Source organism: Pithys albifrons, chromosome 9 (genome assembly GCF_047495875.1).
Source record: "Pithys albifrons albifrons isolate INPA30051 chromosome 9, PitAlb_v1, whole genome shotgun sequence".
NCBI lineage: Eukaryota > Metazoa > Chordata > Aves > Passeriformes > Thamnophilidae > Pithys > Pithys albifrons.
In genome coordinates, this window is record NC_092466.1 from 37,240,211 (window position 1) to 37,258,728 (window position 18,518).

Here is an 18,518-nt window from a genome sequence, read left to right on the forward strand (position 1 = left end):
AGATCTTTTCCAATGTTTATGATTTTGTGATTCTATTTCTTGCACCAGGAAAAACTTCCACACTCAGGCAAACTAAAAGACATCACTAAAGGGCTCTCTGTTGATTTTAGGTTTTGGCTCATATATTTCTATCTCTTATTTTCAGCTTGACTCAGCTCTAGTGAGTCTTCTGTATCTCCAAACCAACAGTGATTGGCTTGTTGGGTTTATTGTATCAAAAGAGAAAAATGGCAATAAAATTATCAAAAATAACTATTAATAACTTTTCAATAAATCATAGAATCATAAAATGGTTTGGATGGGAATGGACCTTAAAGCCCATCCCATCCCACCCCCTGCCATGGGCAGAGACACCTCCCACCAGTCCAGGCTGCTCCAAGGCCTGTCCAACCTGGCCTTGGACACTCCCAGGGATGGGGCAGCCACAGCTTGTCTGCCCAACCTGTGCCAGGGCCTGCCCACCCTCACAGGGAGGAATTTCTTCTGTATTTCTGAATTCACTTTGCCCTGTTTCAGTCTGAAGCCTTTCCCTTACTGAGGGGTCAGAGCTGGAGGCAGCACGTGGCGATGCCACCCAAACTTCCTCCTCTGAGCCCCAGAGGGTGGAATTTGGCCTGGCAAATGCTAAGATCATCCATATTTATCAGCACTCAATCACAGCAGAAGTTCAGAGCCATCTGTATTTCTGGCTCATGACAAAAGGCAGATTTGCTGCTGTAATATTAAGATTAAGCGTAGCTCTTTCTCTCCTCTGACAGTCACAATGCAACTCTTGAGATGGTGTAGATCTCCTCCTAATGAAGTGTCAAAAAATATTTACCTTCAGGACAAATTACAAGCACAGCAAACATCCTTCCTCTGTGTTAGAGTGTGGCACATTCCTGGCAGCAGCTCACAGGCTCTCCCTCGTGGTCCTGCCAAGCTGAGCCTTGTGCCAAGTGTCCTTAGGCCTGACCATTAGAGTGGTGAAGGGGAGGGGTGGGAACAACAAAGTTAAGATATTTGTAACTGGAATTAGTAATTTTTCTGTGGTTTACACCTGCTTTGCTCAGCTCTGTGTGGGTGCTCTCTGGGATGGCAATGGCCTGGACTGTGGTGATGCTGAGGCTGTTCCTTGCTCTGCAGTGGCTCTGAGTCCTCAGACCTGCAAAATTAACTCCCAGCCTGTCAGAAGCTTTGGGGACCTGAACCTCAGGGTTTAGAGCTTCCAAAATGCAAGCTTCAAATGTCACAATGCCTCCTTCTCTGGAGTTTGCTGCATTAAACTCGGCTGCAGGACTAAGATCTCCTTACTCCTAAGCAAGGCCTGAGCAGTGCTGATGTTTGTTCAGAAAGGTTGGCTCCAGTCAAGGTCTGTGCCTGCAGTGTGGGTGCCTTCACAGAATCACACAATCAGTTGGGTTGGAAGAGACCTCTGAGATCATCAAGTCCAACCCTTGGTCCAACCCCACTGTGATCACCAGCCCATGGCACTCAGTGCCACATCCAGTCTCAGCTTAAACACCTTCAGGGATGGGGAATCCACCCCCTCTCTGGGCAGCCCATTCCAATGCCTGAGCACTCTCTCTGCAAAGAATTTCTTTCTGATATTCAACTCAAATCTGCCCTGGCAGAGCTCAAGCCCATGTCCTCTTGTCCTCCTGTTGGTTGCCTGGGAGAAGAGACCAACCCCCACCTGGCCAGAACTTCCCTTCAGGCAGTTCCAGACAGTGCTGAGGTCACCTCTGAGCCTCCTCTTCTCCAGGCTAAACACCCCCAGCTCCCTCAGCCTCTCCCCACAGCACTTGTGCTCCAGTCCCTTCTCCAGCCTTGTTGCTCTTCTCTTCTCTTCTCTTCTCTTCTCTTCTCTTCTCTTCTCTTCTCTTCTCTTCTCTTCTCTTCTCTTCTCTTCTCTTCTCTTCTCTTCTCTTCTCTTCTCTTCTCTTCTCTTCTCTTCTCTTCTCTTCTCTTCTCTTCTCTTCTCTTCTCTTCTCTTCTCTTCTCTTCTCTTCTCTTCTCTTCTCTTCTCTTCTCTTCTCAGTTGGGTTGGAAGAGACCTCTGAGATTATCAACTCCAACCCTTGATCCAACCCCACTGTGATCACCAGCCCAGGGCACTCCGTGCCCTGGGCTGGTGATCACAGTAGGGTTGGATCAAGACAAGGTGGATTCTCTGCCCCTGGAGGTGTTTCAGAGGACACTCAGTGCCACATCCAGTCCCTTCTCCAGCCTCGTTGCTCTTCTCTGGCCCCGCTCCAGCCCCTCAATCTCTTTCCTCAACTGAGGGGCCCAGAACTGAACACAACACTTCATTTGGACCGAGATGTCCTTTGTCCTTAGTCACACACATCTCCACAAGTGCAATACTGGAGGTGAAATTTATTTCTGCTGTTACTGAAACAAGCTCCCATTTAAAGCCATACCTTTCTATTGGGAGACAATTTGCCAATATTGCAAATATGATGGGCTTGTGACCCAGCTGAACCAACCTAATCAATTTGTTTTAACCCAGAAATTGGCTTTTTATAGGAGGGCTGTGATGCTCATCCCACAGGGCTCCTCCAGAGAGCCTTTGGCACTTAGTGGGGCACTCACTGGGAAGCTTTTCTCGCTACAGTGATGAGGCCAAAGGAGCTGCAGCAGATGTTGCTCCTCTACCTGCTCTGAGCCTCATGGGCTGCAGCACGTGGTGGGTGGGATACAGGAATTCCCTTTGCCTTCCCCCACCCCCAGCTCTGTTACCAACATGCAGAGTGGGGTGGGATAAGCCAGTGAGTGTGCCCAGACAGGTCTTCTCTGGATTGTTTATGGCTTTAGCCTGGGCAGTGTTGGACAAGGTGTACTTACCACAGAACGGTTTGGCTTGGAAGAGACCTTAAAGTTCATCCATTCCACCCCCTGCCATGGGCAGGGACACCTCCCACCAGCCCAGGGTGCTCCAAACCCTGTCCAACCTGCCCTTGGACACTCCCAGGAATGGGGCAGCCACAGCCCAACCTGTGCCAGGGCCTGCCCACCCTCCCAGGGAAGGATTCCTTCCCAGTATTCCATCTGATTCTCTACAGTGCCAGTGGGAAGCCATTCCCACCTTTCCCTGTCCCTCCAGACCCTTGGAACCAGCTCCTTTCCAGGTACTTGCCTGCTCTTGGACACACACAAGGATTTCATAGGTATGAGGCAAGGAAGGGATGATTTAACACATTTGTCTCCTCTGCACAAACACAAAGTGTTACCTTTTGCATCTTCAAGTATCTCCTGCTGCTCCAGCTTCTTGGGGATCCCTGGGAGCAGAGGCTGGGGCTGCCCCAGGCTGGGCACAGCCCCCATGGCCTGGCACAGCTGAGGCACTGCTTGAATTTTTGTCTTTGTTTCTCACCATCCAAACTTCAACCTGATTTTTAGGTGAAACCCCTTCCTTGTGTTCAGGTTGGATATTTGGGAAAATTCCCATCAGAGGAGTTAAACCTTGGAAGGGGCAGCCCAGAGAACTGGACACCATCCCTGGAAGTGTTCAGAAAATGTGGCATTGGGGGCTCTGGTTTAGTTGGCAAGGTGGTGATCAGCCAAAGGTCAGAGTGGATGATCTTGTCCTTTCCAGCCTTAACAATTCCACATTCCTTTCTCTTTTCAGCAATTTACTTATTGAAGGAAAACCCAAAACTTGCCTAGTGCTGGTGTGCACCTCTCAAACTCCTGTCTGCTGGCTCTGGGATGTTTGGGGTTGTCTTTCCCTGTTCCAGCTGGAAAGCTCTGGAAAAGCTCACTGATATCTACACTTTTTTTGACTGACAGAACATGGAAAATTTCAGAAAACTTTAAACCTCCTCCATCTTTCCAAAAACACTAATTAGGGGGTTTGAGAGCACCCAAGAGGCAATAATCAAAGCAAGCTCTGGAGCCAGAGAACAAAAGCAATTTAACGCATTTTATATTTATGTTTTTGGTAGCTGGATAAAGCTTTATGAATTTAGAGGAAAACAAAAGTATGGCCAGAGGATGTGAGGACCATTCCAAGCAGTCCTGTCTCCAGTGGCATTGCAGGGGCTCATTTTTGGGTGGCTCTTGGAGGAGTGTTGGCTGTCTCCAGCTCAGCCAGGCTGGATGGCACCACTGAAGTGCTGCCCAGCTCTGCCTGTGCCATCTGGGGCACATATGGCTTGGGGTACCTGGGTCTGGTGCATCTCCTCGCTGGTGGTCCCTGGAAATGACCCAAAAATGAAGACAAAAAAGGAGTTAGTAAAAATTTCCACTTTAAAGGTGTTGCTCACTGCTGGTAAGGAAACAATTAGGGGTGATTAATGGCCACCTATTGAAGGCTTAATGACCTTGCACAGATAATGCTTTTTTAGCAGCAGTGGCTTATCATGATAAACAGCTCTGCAGGGGCAGCTCCATCTCTGCTCTGTGTGAGCAGGGACAGCACCCAGGGAATGGCTGGAGCTGTGCCAGGGCAGGGACAGCACCCAGGGATGGGCAGGAGCTGTGCCAGGACAGGGACAGCACCCAGGGAAGGGCTGGAGCTGTGCCAGGGCAGGGACAGCACCCAGGGAAGGGCTGGAGCTGTGCCAGGGCAGGGACAGCACCCAGGGAATGGCTGGAGCTGTGCCAGGGCAGGGACAGCACCCAGGGAAGGGCTGGAGCTGTGCCAGGGCAGGGACAGCACCCAGGGAAGGGCTGGAGCTGTGCCAGGGCAGGGACAGCACCCAGGGAAGGGCTGGAGCTGTGCCAGGGCAGGGACAGGTTGGATCTCAGGGAAAGGCTCTTCCCCCAGAGGGTGGTGGGCACTGACCAGGCTCCCCAGGGCAGTGGGCACAGCCCCAAGTCTGCCAGAGCTCCAGAAGGGTTTGGACAATGGTCTGAGGGACAGGGTGGGATTGTTGGGTTGTCTCTGCATGGCCTGGGGTTGGACTGGATGGTCCTTGTGTGTCCTTCCCAGCTCAGGATATTCTGGGATTGTGTGAACTCCTCACGTTGCCCCAGCCCCTGACTAGATTGTGATTAGTGTGTTTTGTTTTGAAGTCAGGGTCAAGTATGGACTGTAGTTAGGGCTGGTTTTTCTCCAGCATTGGTTTAAGCCACAGCCTTCAGAAGTTGTGCCAAGACTCTGATGAAAGCCAGCTAATGGATGCTGAGGTGTCCCACATGCCAAGGGGGTGCCCAAGCTTAATGAGTGCACAATATACAGGCAGTAATTAACTTCCCTCTCACTGAGCCCTTCCCAGATGGACCACATTGGAAGGGTCCTCAGAAACACTCCCCTCGGAATCCAGGGACTGGCTGCTGCCCAGCAGCACAAGGAGTAGGTCTGGAGGGGCCAGGATGGGGCTGCCCAGGTTTGGCAGGCACAGGGGGGTGGAAACACAGCCCCTGGCACTGCCTGCTCGATGCCAGGTCTGCATCCTAAACAGCAACAGGACAGTGCCAGGGCAGCTCCATGCCCTGCACTGGGTCAGCACAGGATGGCCCCAGAGCAGCAATTTTTTTCTTTTTATTTTTCATTAAATTAAATTTTTTTTTTATTTTTCATTTAAAAATTTAAATTGCTCCAAAACTCTCTGTGCAGAATCTCCCTAAGAAGAAGGAAAACATTCTCGTTGTGTAAGTTTGTGAATGAGCTGCTGGGATGGGATTTTTTTTTGTATATGTTGAATTTTCAACAGGAATTTGACAGTGGAGGTTTGTCAGAATTGAATTCTGATGCATTGCTGCAGAATTGAAAAGTCAATTTACATATTTTTCCTTTTTATTTCCTTTAATTTTTTTCCTTTCTTTTGAAGAACTTTAGTGCCAACAGAGGAGAAGGAAATTGCTGGAAAAGCAAAACTGTGAGCAGCGAAGTTAAATGAACCATTTAAAGCACCAGCACTATCTGCACTCTGGGATCCAATGCTTTAAATGGCAGAGTGGAAGGAATCTGCTGGCCCAACATGTAACTTTGTTTAAAGGCCAAGGTTAATGATTCCTTGCCTGCACATTTACCTTGTTTGCCTCTGCTTGTTTTCTTCTCCCCATCAGGCTGATGACAGAGACACTGGGAATTACAGTGCCATGCACTACAGGCTCATCATTCCCCCCATCAAGGATGGCAAGGAGGGGTTTGTCATCGAAGCTTACACAGGGCTCATCAAAACTGCCATGCTCTTCAAAAACATGAGGAGATCCTACTTCAAGTTTCAGGTCATTGCCACTGATGATTATGGAAAAGGACTGAGCAGCAAAGCAGAAGTGCTTGTAAGTATGAGCCAGGCATTGTGGTCATGGAATATTTCCTGAGGAGATTTAAACCCTGCATAAAGTTTCATTCCAGGCAGACCTATAGAAAAGGCATAAACTGCTTGTGCTTAATTTGTTAAGTCACTGAAATAAAGCTTTTGCCTTTTGAAACCAGAAGATTTTAGGGCATGTTGGAAAAAGCCCAGAGGAGACCCCAGGATGGGCAGAGGCTGGAGCAGCTCTGCTGGGAGGGAAGGCTGGGAGAGCTGGGATTGTTCAGCCTGGAGAAGAGAAGCTTTGGGGGGACCCAACTGTGGCCTTGCAGGGCCTGGAGGGGCCAACAGGAAAGATGGAGAGAGACCATTTCCAAGGGATGGAAGGACAGGACAAGGGGAATGGCTTCCCACTGCCAGATATTGAGAAGGAATTCCTGGCTGTGAGGGTGGGCAGGCCCTGGCACAGGTTGGGCAGAGAAGCTGTGGCTGCCCCATCCCTGGGAGTGTCCAAGGCCAGGTTGGACAGGGCTTGGAGTGACCTGGGCTGGTGGGAGGTGTCCCTGCCCATGGCAGGAGGTGGGACTGGATGACCATTAAGGTCCCTTCCAACCCAAACCATTCTGGGATTCCATCATTCTGTGTCCCAGCTGGCCATGTCCTGGTTGGCCACATCTTAGTTGGCCATGTCTTACTTGCTCACATCTAGTAGGGAGTCTCAAGGAATAATTCTGGGCTGAGAATGTTCCTGGGAAAGCAGCACTTCAGAACTGGCAGCAGCTTTAGCCCTTGAGCTCGTGGGGTTTTGCTGTGTGGAGGACACAGACTTGGCCCAGCCTCAGAACCCATCACCTCTGTCAGGTGATGGATTGGCTCAATATTAGCATAATGTGGAGGGGCTGAAGTGCATTATCCACTGTCAGGTGACACAGATGAGAGCCATAATGCTATTGGGTGTTGGGTCATGCAGGAGTTCACCAAACAAACAATATGTGGTGCCCTCCTGCTGGACCTCCTCAAGTGACAGGGCACCCTCAGGCAGTTTGGGCAGTCATGGGATATTGAAATACAGCCAGGAGGTGTTAGAAAGTGAATTATATAATTAATTTATAGAGGTAGCTTGAGGTTGTCTGGGTGAGTGATGGGCAGGGCACCCACTGGCTTTGAGCAAGGCATGGCAGCTCAGAGGAGCTGGAGATACAGTGAGAGAGCAACGCTGTCCCACTCAAAGTTGGCACATCAACCTGTTGGAGCACAGAGGAGACACCAAGATGATCAGGGCCTGGAGGGACAGGACACAGGGAATGGTGTTAAACTGCCAGAGGGCAGGGACAGATGGGATATTGGGAAGGAATTGTTGGCTGTGAGGGTGGGCAGGCCCTGGCACAGGTTGGGCAGAGAAGCTGTGGCTGCCCCATCCCTGGGAGTGTCCAAGGCCAGGTTGGACAGGGCTTGGAGCAGCCTGGACTGGTGGGAGGTGTCCCTGCTCATGGCAGGGGGTGGAATGAGATGAACTTTAAGGTCCCTCCCAACCCAAACCATTGTGGGATTTCTGCCCCCAGTGTGATCCATAGATGAAGATCCCTTCTCCTGGTGTGAGCAGGATGTGTCCTGCTGGCACTGTGGGTCAGGTGCTCAGGCTGGCAGGAGGTATTTCATTCAATCCCAACTCAAGGAGTGCATGTAGAAAAGGGAAATGGATTTAGTTTCCCATGTGCAAATGAATAAGTTGTGGGGGAAGAAGACAGGACTTCACTGGAGGAGATCTGGGAAGAAGAGGTGGGACCCCACCAGAGGGACAGTACTGGGAAGAACCTGAGCAGAGCAAGGTTTCCCCCAGCAGAGGGACCAAGACAATTCCTCAGAGCCTGACACTGCTCTGTGAGCATCATGGGCTGCCAAATCCACTGGTGAAAGGTCTTAACGTTGTGGGGACAGCCCATGTGATGGACACCAGGCTGTTCTGGTGGAGGGGACTGGCTCAGACACCTGAGGGTCTGTTTAGTTCCACCTGGGAGACAAAAGGAAGAAATAAGTACTCTTTAAAATGAGTTTGCTGAAAGGAAGCCCTTGAAGGTACTGAGTTAGTGTAGATAGTGAATATTCACTATTATGTGATACCATCTTTATAGGACATCAGGGAGATCATCTTTAATCAAGTGTTGGTTGGGCTTTGGGGGGTTGCAAGGCCCTTCCTCCTTCAGCTCTCAGCTGTTCCCAGGAATCTCTTGGTGCCATATAATGGTCCAGACTCTCTGTGGGCTCTGCCTGGCTTGATTCAAACCTTGGGAAATGCCTAATGAATGAACCTTGGGATCAAAGGAATGTCCCTTATGGGCTCGTGCTTATCAACAGTTTGATGCTCTCCCTGCCTGTACAAATGTGGATAATAAGCAAGTTAATGTTAGTACAGAAACCTCAAATTTTGCTTGATTTTTGCCCAGCACCCTTGGTTTCCTATAGCTTGTCATGAATGTGCTTATCCATGTTTTTGTGTATGAACAAGGGGTGGTAATTGTGATTCCTGGGATGTGAAAAGAGCTGGTGCCTTTGTTTTCAGTGGTGCCTTTATGGAGCACTCAGCACACGGTGCACAGTGAGGGCCTGAATTAATGCAATTAATTCTATTAATGTGATCATTCTCTCAGAGTTCCGTTGCATGATTTTAAACTAAAGTTTCTTTGGAGCTCATTAGAATTCTGTTCTTCTTGCACAGAAGCCTGATCAGGGCATCTGATGGCATTTCAAGAACATTTAAATATTTAAAGTTGCATTAAGCTTCAGAGCTGCTGAATGAGTGTTTGATGTGGGAGGATCTTGTGGCTTTCCTGCTGCAGTGATTGCAGGGCTCAGGCTCCTCTTTGCAAAGTTTGTTGCCTTTAGAATCCACTGACTCTTGAGTTTTACATTTATCAGGTTTCACATTGGCCCACTTTTCCAAACTGGCCTCCAGAATCCTCTCCAGGGCTGAGGAGGATCAGGAGCTGTGGAGCAGAGTTTGCCAACCCTGTGTGTGTGTCCCTTGTGCCCCCTGACCCTCCAACCTGAGGGAGGGAAACTCAGGAGTGACACTGAGTTTGTAGGAAAAAATGCAAATTCCAGAGATTTGTTCTGAGCTTAGTCTGTGCTTTGGTGCAAAACTGGAATTCAATTTTATTTCAACAAAGCACACAGATATTGAGTGGATTAGAGGCATTTTTTCCTTTTATTTAAGCTGTAAAATGTACAGTTAGGTAGTTTTGTGATGTACACAGGGAGAAGCAAAAAGAATTGCAGATTAAAATAAAACCTTTCCCTGATAGCTTCAAATAAACAAACCATTTCCTTCATGATTTTCTAAGGTGATTTAGTTGATTTAATCTTGTATTTCCATTTACCTTTGCATGTCTCCAAGGCAGGATTTTCCTGTTCTCAAAATGCTCCTCACTAAGTTTGGATCAGGCCTGTGGGAGATTGTGCTTCTGGTAGCAAAGTCTAAGCCATAAAAACCAGAATTTGCAGTCCCCACCTTAAAAACTCTAATTACAGTTCTAGTTAAACCTTCACCTGATGTTTCTGGGGTTTGGCTGCCAAGACAAGGGAGAGTTCCCACCTCCCCTGATAGGAATTAAACTGAGAAATGGGTACCTGAGGGCAGGGCTGTGGAGGCAGGAAAGTTTTTGGGGGGAGGATGCTGTGCATGGCAGTGCCAACTGAACTTCCCTCTTTTGTTTCCAGGTCTCTGTGGTCAATCAGTTGGACATGCAAGTCATCGTCTCCAACGTCCCTCCCACCCTTGTGGAGCAAAACAAAGACCAACTCATAGGGTAATACGTTTCTTGCCTCTACAGATCTCAGCCAGTTCCCTGGGTTTGGGATTGGATCCATCAGGGGGTGCTGAAATGTTTGGTCAGACTGGAAACCAGGAAAATCCTTCTGGACCAGGAACAGCACTCAGAGCCCACCTCAGATCAGCTTCCCAGAGCCAGGGTGGAACTCCTTGGCTTCCTTTTGTGAGACAATTTTGTGCATTTGGGGTCTCAAACCCATGAATTAGACAATGTGGGGTATAAAATACTGTAGGAAATCATTTATAAACAGTTCTTGCACTCTTGTGTCACTGTGATCAGTGAGGAAAGGGACTCCTCACATTTCCACAGCTCTGGTCCATCCTGGCTGTTGATGGACCTTCATTTCTCCATGGAATTTGCAATACCATGGGACTGATGATACAATCCCTCATTGGGAAAGCAGCTTCTTGTCTCTGAATGGCCCATGGCTTGCCTGGGCTGGGAGAGTGTCCTGCTGGATTTGCTCCTGGACATTTAGGACATGGTCCCCTTTTCTCTCTCTGTTTTCAGCCAAGTGTGTGTTGGCTCTGATGGATCCCAACACCAGGACCACTCATGAAGTTGTTCAGGCAACAGGCTGAGTTCTTAGTCTTTGGAACTGAGAATAACTTCCTGAAAGGAGGTCCTGGTGAGGTGGGGGCCAATCTGTTTGCTCAGGTAACAAGAGACAGGATGAGAGGGAAGGGCCTCAAGTTGTGCCAGGGAAGGTTCAGATTCCATAGGAGGAACAATTTTTTCATGGAAATGGTGGTTAAACATTGGAAGGGGCTGCCCAGGGCAGTTCCATCCCTGGCACTGTTCAAAAAACGTCTGGATGTGGCACTTGAGGACATGGTTCAGTGGTGAACATGGTTCTGGGTTGGCAGTTGGACTTGGTGATCTTGGAGGTCATTTCCAACCTGAACGATTCCATGACTGTGCATTTCACAGTGAATGAAGTTTTTGAATGAGTAAAAGGTTAAAAAAGGAATTCATGGCCATGTTTAGATTTCTCAAAATAGCCTGGGAGGTCTTTGCCTTCACAAACACCGTGAGAAAGTAACTGCAGCTGAAGAATTTCACTTCCAAGAACAATTTTTACCAGAAAAGATTATAGGAGCTGGTTTGACAATTGGCGCCTTCTTTCCTGAAAATATTTTCAGAGAACAAAAGTCCCAGGCAGAATTTTGCAGATGGGTACTGGCCCATTTCACAGAGGAATGTATTTAATTCACTGCTCCCTTCAAATTTCTTGGGTTTTCTTCCTAAACTTTGAAAAATTACTTTGTTTTTCTGAAGCCTTTAATGATTCATGCGGGCCATAAAAACAAGGAAGAAAGATTTGTGATTTTTTTTTGAGCACTGCACTGAAAATACAGCCATGGGCAAAGAGAAACCAAATTGTTCAGGCACCATCTCCGACTGAAGTGCTTTTGATAACTCAAATAATGCACATATTTATAAAATTTGATTGTGTCCTTCACTGACAGATAAAAAGACTCTTTCATTGACCTGGCCAGTCCCTGTCTGTGGCACGAGAGTTGGAACTGGAGGGGCTTTAAGATCCTTTCCAGACTCAAACCGTTGTGTGCTCTGTGAACTAAAGGAGTCACCCCAGATGTTACTCAGCTCTTTCTCCTCTCATTTTGGCACTGCAGTGACTGTGAATATTAATCCCTGAAAAAAAAGACATTTAGCCAATGATTGCAGCACTTGGTGATGAGGAATGTTAGGGAGGGAAGGAGTAGGTGGGGTCATTTCTGGATTTGCAGTGATAAATAGGGGTTTAAACCCCAAATTATAGCAGGTTTCCCCCAGCTCCCTGTAATTTTTGCCAAGGGTTAGGAGGGATTAAGTGAAATGAGGTATCAGGAAATATAAGGCTTACTCAGCACAGCCAGGAGGTGTGGGGGGGTTAAAGGTCCATGTAAAGGTGGCACATCAGAGAGGAGGAGACTTAAAGCCCCCCTGTCTATTTGGCTTGGGAGTTGAAGCTTTTTGAGGGATGCAATGGGCATATTTTCCCCTGACACCTCCCAAAGCACCGTGATCCTTCACAGTCCTTCAATAAGCACCTTGATTTTCCTCCCAGCTTCTGTGATTTCCTCAACGAGCTTTTCCCATCCTCTGCACTGAACAGCAGTGTCAGATTTGCCATTTCCTTACCCACTTCCATGATGACTGTGCAGGTAAATCCATTTCTGACTGCTACAGTGAGTGGCAGAGAAATCAGGCTGAGGCTCAGGGGAAAATTCAGTGTACTTGGTGAGTTCTTTAAATGTGGGGGGCTTTGGGAGTGCAGCATCTCATAGAATCCTAGAAAATCCTCAGTTGGAAGGGACCCACAAGCATCATGGAGTCCCACTCCTGAAATTCAACTGGAATTAAATTACCAACACTGTTCTCAGAGCATTTAGTCCTTTGGTTTTCACGTGACAGCAGCTGAAAGCTCTGCCTGAAGTCAGATACTCCACATTGCCCAGAGAGACCTGGGCTTGCTCCTGGAGGTGTTTTGGGGGCTAAACTCTGTGCTGCTCTCCTATAGATGTCACATCATTTCCTCTGAAATGGAATAATGGAGTGGCTTAAAATGAGTCTTTTGATGAAATTCAGAACCCCAGAGTGGGTGAGGCTGGGAGGGCCCACACTGGGGCATGTGGTGCCACCTCCTGCCCCAGCAGGGCCATCCCAGAGCACCTGGCACAGCTTTGTGCCCACACAGCTCTGGGATATCCCCAGGGAGGAGACTCCCCCCCTCTCTGGGCTCTGCTCAGGGCTGGGGCACTGCCCAGCCAAGAAGTTCTTCCTCCTGCCCAGGTGGCACTTGCTGGGCATCAGTTGCTGCCCGTTGCTCTGGTGCCATGGCTGGGCCCCCCGAGCAGAGCCCGGGCCGTGCTCTGCCCCCTCCCTGCAGGCACTGCCAGCCCCGGGGAGGTCCCTGCCAGGCTCTGCTCTGGAGGCTGCCCAGCCCCAGCTCCCTCAGCCTTTGCTGCTGCCAGAGCTGCTCCAGGTCCTTCAGCATCTGCGCAGCCTGCGCTGGCCCCGCTGCAGGAGCTCCCTGGCCCTGCTGTGCTGAGGAGCCCGAGCTGGGCACAGCCCTGCAGCTGTGCCTGCCAGGGCTGGGCACAGGGGCAGCATCCCCTGCTGCCAGTGCCCTCCTGCTGCCCCCCAGCATCCCCTGCTGCCAGTGCCCTCCTGCTGCCCCCCAGCATCCCCTGCTGCCAGTGCCCTCCTGCTGCCCCCCAGCATCCCCTGCTGCCAGTGCCCTCCTGCTGCCCCCCAGCATCCCCTGCTGCCAGTGCCCTCCTGCTGCCCCCCAGCATCCCCTGCTGCCAGTGCCCTCCTGCTGCCCCCCAGCATCTCCTGCTGCCAGTGCCCTCCTGCTGCCCCCCAGCATCCCCTCCTGCCAGTGCCCTCCTGCTGCCCCCCAGCATCCCCTCCTGCCAGTGCCCTCCTGCTGCCCCCCAGCATCCCCTGCTGCCAGTGCCCTCCTGCTGCCCCCCGGCACCCCCTGCTGCCAGTGCCCCTCTTGCTGCTCCCCAGAACCCCATTGCCCTCCTTGCCCCCAGGGCTCACTGCTGGGCAGGGACAGCTGGTTGCCCACCAGGGCTTCGTGGATGAGGTTTCCCTGAATGCTCAGCTTCCTCTGTAGCCACTTAACCTCCTGCCCTGCTGCCAATGCCCTTCCTCAGGCAGCTCTAAGACCCCAGGATACACACAAGTCCTCCCTGTGAAGCCTCCTGGGATGGTTTCCTCCCATCCTCAAGCTTTTCTCATACAGTTCCACGCTTGTAAAAGCATGGGGCAATTCCATAATTAAAGAAACTCCATGCTGGACCCTCTAACACAGTGACCAGGCAGGTTTTTCCCTGAAAATCCAAATGCAGAATCAAGTGCTGATCCTTGGAGATATCACTGAGGGAGTGTTTTGGAACATGAACATTGAACCTGCTGACTTAATGGTTTGCATATATAAAGCTGCCTGCCACCATCCCTCACAGCAGCTCTGCTCTAATGCACAGAAACTGTGGTGCCCTTAAAAGAGATGTTATATTATATACGACAGCAATAAATATCTCCATAAATTATAGAGCATAATATACATCACATGTACATTGTGCATCGTATATAATTTTATGTCTAATCAGAGTGTCTGGCACAATAAATTTTATGTCCAGGAGCTGGAATGCACGGCCCTTCTTCAGGGAAGTGCTTCTGATCTTCAGTGATTTCCCTGCAGTTGTGGTTTTCTCTTCTCCACAGTCCATGAAGTGGTAGGAAATTAGCCTGTCTCAGCTCCTGGCTGCAGTTGCAGTGCATGAATCACTCAGCCTCCTTAGCCTTCCCATAGGCTTTTATGATTTTTGCCATGGAATTACTGAATTAATCCTAATTACAGATGGCTGGACCTTCTCTCTGCTGGGCTGGTGGCAGAGCACACTGTCCCCAGCCAGCACTCCCTTTCCTGCCGAGGAGATGCTCCTGAGTCCCAGGTGCTCCCAGAGGTACCTTGTTCTTGGCCTCAGCACCCTCAGATGGGAACATTTGCTCCTGGCCCTTCTTTCCCCCTTCCCCTCTCCTTTTCTTTTGCCTCTTCTTTGCACTGTACTGGTTCACCCTAAATTAAATTACTCTTGGGGTGAACGTGATGTGACTTCAGTGAGTGGCACGAGTGATGCAGAAATCACACTGGTAGTGTGTGTGTGTGGTGGGGGGGTTGGTTTGGAGGGCAGAGTTGTACAGGATGGGCACAAAGAGAGGGAAGGACATTTTAGCAGCATGTAAGAAAGCAAATTTCCTTTGCAGTGTGCAATCCAGTGTGCTTCTCATGGTGCTGGGTCAGTGGCTGGACCTGAATTTTAGTGGTCTTTTCCAGCCTTAACGATTCATGGCTCTGTGCTTTGATGGGATTAGGATAAGTGGGCACGAAGACATTGGCTCTGGGGTGTTTCTAAATATTCTACATTTTGTACAGAGGAAATTGGCTCAGTGCTGCTCCTTCCTGCTAGACACAGGCCTTGTGTGGAAGAGAAGACTAGAAATAATCCTTGGGAAAGGCTGTTTTAGAAAGAAGGTCCATTCTTGGGTTTGAAACCACAGAAAGAGCAGAGCCTTCCCTGGGAAAGGCTGTTTTAGAAAGAAGGTCCATTCTTGGGTTTGAAACCACAGAAAGAGCAGAGCCTTCCCTGGGAAAGGCTGTTTTAGAAAGAAGGTCCATTCTTGGGTTTGAAACCACAGAAAGAGCAGAGCCTTCCCTGGGAAAGGCTGTTTTAGAAAGAAGGTCCATTCTTGGGTTTGAAACCACAGAAAGAGCAGAGCCTTCCCTGGGAAAGGCTGTTTTAGAAAGAAGGTCCATTCTTGGGTTTGAAACCACAGAAAGAGCAGAGCCTTCCCTGTACTCTGTCTGGGTTGGAATAAGGCATTGAGGCTCAAAGGCTTCCACCCCAAAGCTGGCCCCAACTGCACAGGAGGGGCTGGAACCAGTCCTGGTCTATTTGACAAAGCACAGTGGAGAATCCAGCTGGTTCCTTGTCAATTATTAACCTTGCAAAACCCACCCAGGCAGGATTGGGCTGAAGTGGAACACAGGGGAGGAGTTAATGAAAGCACTTGATAAGCCTGCATTGATGTGGCCGGGCTCTCATCTCTGCATTGTTGCCAAAGCTCCACTGCCAAGTGCTTAGAACAGGAATTTGTCATTTATTATTTAAGTAAATTATGTTTGAGGGGTAGAGTTGCAGCCAAAAGGGATGCAGGGTGTTGAGTCTTCACCACCACTAACTGGAGTCTGTGGCAGCAGATATTGGAGCCCTGAAAGAAAGAATGTTTTGCAGTTGTTTGAAATATTTGATGTGTTCCAGAAACATAACAGCCTGTCAAATTACTGAAGAACTTAGATGGGATATTGGGAAGGAATCCTTCCCTGGGAGGGTGGGCAGGCCTGGCACAGGTTGGGCTGAGAAGCTGTGGCTGCCCCATCCCTGGAAGTGTCCAAGGCCAGGCTGGACAGGGCTTGGAGCACCCTGGGCTGGTGGGAGGTGTCCCTGCCCATGGCAGGGGGTGGCACTGGGTGGGCTTTGAGGTCCCTTCCAACCCCAACCTGTGTGGGACTCTTTATGAAGCAGAATGCCACCAGCCAAGGGACAGCTCAGCAAACTAAAATACCTGGATTATGTTGCCCTTCCATTTCTTCAGCATCTGAAGGTGAAAAACATCCTCTCAGAGTTTTCAGGGTGCTTTGGGCCACATGATGTCCTCAGTGACACTGCAAACCCATCTGCTCTTCCTTTCCCTGACAGGGACTGGGGAGTGATGCTGATGGAGATGCACAGGGAGGTGTTTTCCTCGTGACTTTTCTTCTGCAGAGCTGAACTGCAGTTGGAGCAGCAGGAAAGGCTCATGCCCTGCTCAGCTGCTGCTTCCACCTCTCCCTGCACCGCTGCTGGGAGGATGATCATTACCCCCTTGCGTTAATAAGTGACAGGCTAATTTTAATTTAACTTCTGACCAGTGCAGCAGAGCTGCCCATGCTGTTGTTACTTTAAAGCAGGCCCCTCAAAAGTTGGTTCTACAAACAAGTGGCCACTTTCAGTGCAGTTTCAAACACTCCAGTGGTTTTCAGCATCACAAGTTCAGCTGAATGACTTTTCAAACAACTCTATGGGGAACTGCCCTACTTTTAAGTGGATTCTTTAATTGCTGCTTTTCAGTCTTTGGTGCATTTTTATTATCTTTTTTAACCTAAACATGCAATTTCTGTGTTTTAGATGGAATATCACTGTCATTCTGCTGGACTTGGGGCTGTTTCTTGCAGTGTCAGTTAAAGCCAATGGTTGCAATGTGGCTGTTTCTCCTGGGCAGAAAGTGGTACCACAGAATCCCAGAATGGTTTGGGTTGGAAAGAACCTTAAAGTTCATCCATTCCATCCCCTGCCATGGGCAGGGACACCTCCCACCAGCCCAGGGTGTTCCAAGCCCTGTCGAGTCTGGCCTTGAACACTCCCAGGGATGGGGCAGCCACAGCTTCTCTGGGCACCTGTGCCAGGCCTGCCCACCCTCCCAGGGAAAAATTCCTTCCCAATACCCCATCTGTCCCTTCTCTCTGGCAGTGGGAAGCCATTCCCCTTGTCCTGCCCCTCCATGCCTTGTCCAAAGTTTGTTGGTTGTTCTTCAATTTTAATCATGTTTTAGTCAAAGATGCTCTGAGAGGCAATGAATTCCAGCAGGATGCCAGGAATTTCTGAGGAAAGGGAATGTTGCTACCAATTCTCCTACAAGTGCCCCTATGTTATAACCTTCCAACCTTCCAGACTGTTCCTGTCTGGGGTGTAATAACAGCTCTGTGCAAGGAAACAAAACAGGAACAGAGGGCACGGCCTCAGGCTGGGCCAGGGCAGGGGCAGGGGGCACAGCAGCAGGAATTTCTGCCTGGAAAGGGTGGTCAGGCCTTGGCAGGGGCTGCCCAGGGAGGTTTGGAGTGCCCAGCCCTGGAGGTGCCCAAGGCAGGACTGGCCATGGCACTGAGTGCTCTGGGCTGGGGGACAAGGTGGGCATCGGGCACAGGGTGGGCTCCATGGGCTGGGAGGGCTTTGCCAAGGTGGGCATCGGGCACAGGGTGGGCTCTGAGGCTGGGAGGGCTTTGCCAAGGTGGGCATCGGGCACAGGGTGGGCTCCGTGGGCTGGGAGGGCTTTGCCAAGGTGGGCATCAGGCACAGGGTGGGCTCCTGGGGCTGGAAGGGCTTTGTCAAGGTGGGCATTGGGCACAGGGTGGGCTCCATGGACTGGGAGGGCTTTGCCAAGGTGGGCATCGGGCACAGGGTGGGCTCTGTGGGCTGGGAGGGCTTTGCCAAAGTGGGCATCGGGCACAGGGTGGGCTCTGTGGGCTGGGAGGGCTTTGCCAAGGTGGGCATTGGGCACAGGGTGGGCTCCATGGGCTGGGAGGGCTTTGCCAAGGTGGGCATCGGGCACAGGGTGGGCTCCTGGGGCTGGGAGGGCTTTGCCAAGGTGGGCATCAGGCACAGGGTGGGCTCCAGGGGCTGGCAGGGCTTTGCCAAGGTGGGCATCGGGCACAGGGTGGGCTCCTGGGGCTGGGAGGGCTTTGCCAAGGTGGGCATCGGGCACAGGGTGGGCTCCATGCGCTGCGAGGGCTTTGCCAAGGTGGGCATCGGGCACAGAGTGGGCTCTGTGGGCTGGGAGGGCTTTGCCAAGGTGGACATCGGGCACAGGGTGGGCTCCATGGACTGGGAGGGCTTTGCCAAGGTGGGCGTCGGTCACAGGGTGGGCTCCTGGGGCTGGGAGGGCTTTGCCAGCCTCAGGCATTCCGGGATTCTGTAGGAAGCATCCCTTTCCTGAAGCAAGAGAAGATGACTCGGTGCTGATCAGGGAGGTGAACCCTTTACCTTTTGGTCTGTCTAAATTCTTTTTAAAAACCCCATTCAAAGCTTGTGGTGATTTCCTTTAGACATTTACATTCCCATAATGTTTGCTGGGCTTTTTTTTATAATAATCTGCATATCCCAGATTT

General features: G+C 50.3%; 1 protein-coding gene across 1 annotated transcript in view; it reads left to right on the top strand.

Annotated features, from left to right (window-relative positions):
- PCDH15 (protocadherin related 15) overlaps positions 1-18,518 on the top strand; it is a 432,606-nt gene that overhangs the window by 377,433 nt on the left and 36,655 nt on the right. Inside the window, exons 28-29 of the mRNA XM_071563312.1 lie at positions 5,995-6,210; positions 9,903-9,991. Of these exons, the coding sequence (XP_071419413.1) occupies positions 5,995-6,210; positions 9,903-9,991 (305 nt within the window). The remainder of the gene's footprint in view (positions 1-5,994; positions 6,211-9,902; positions 9,992-18,518) is intronic.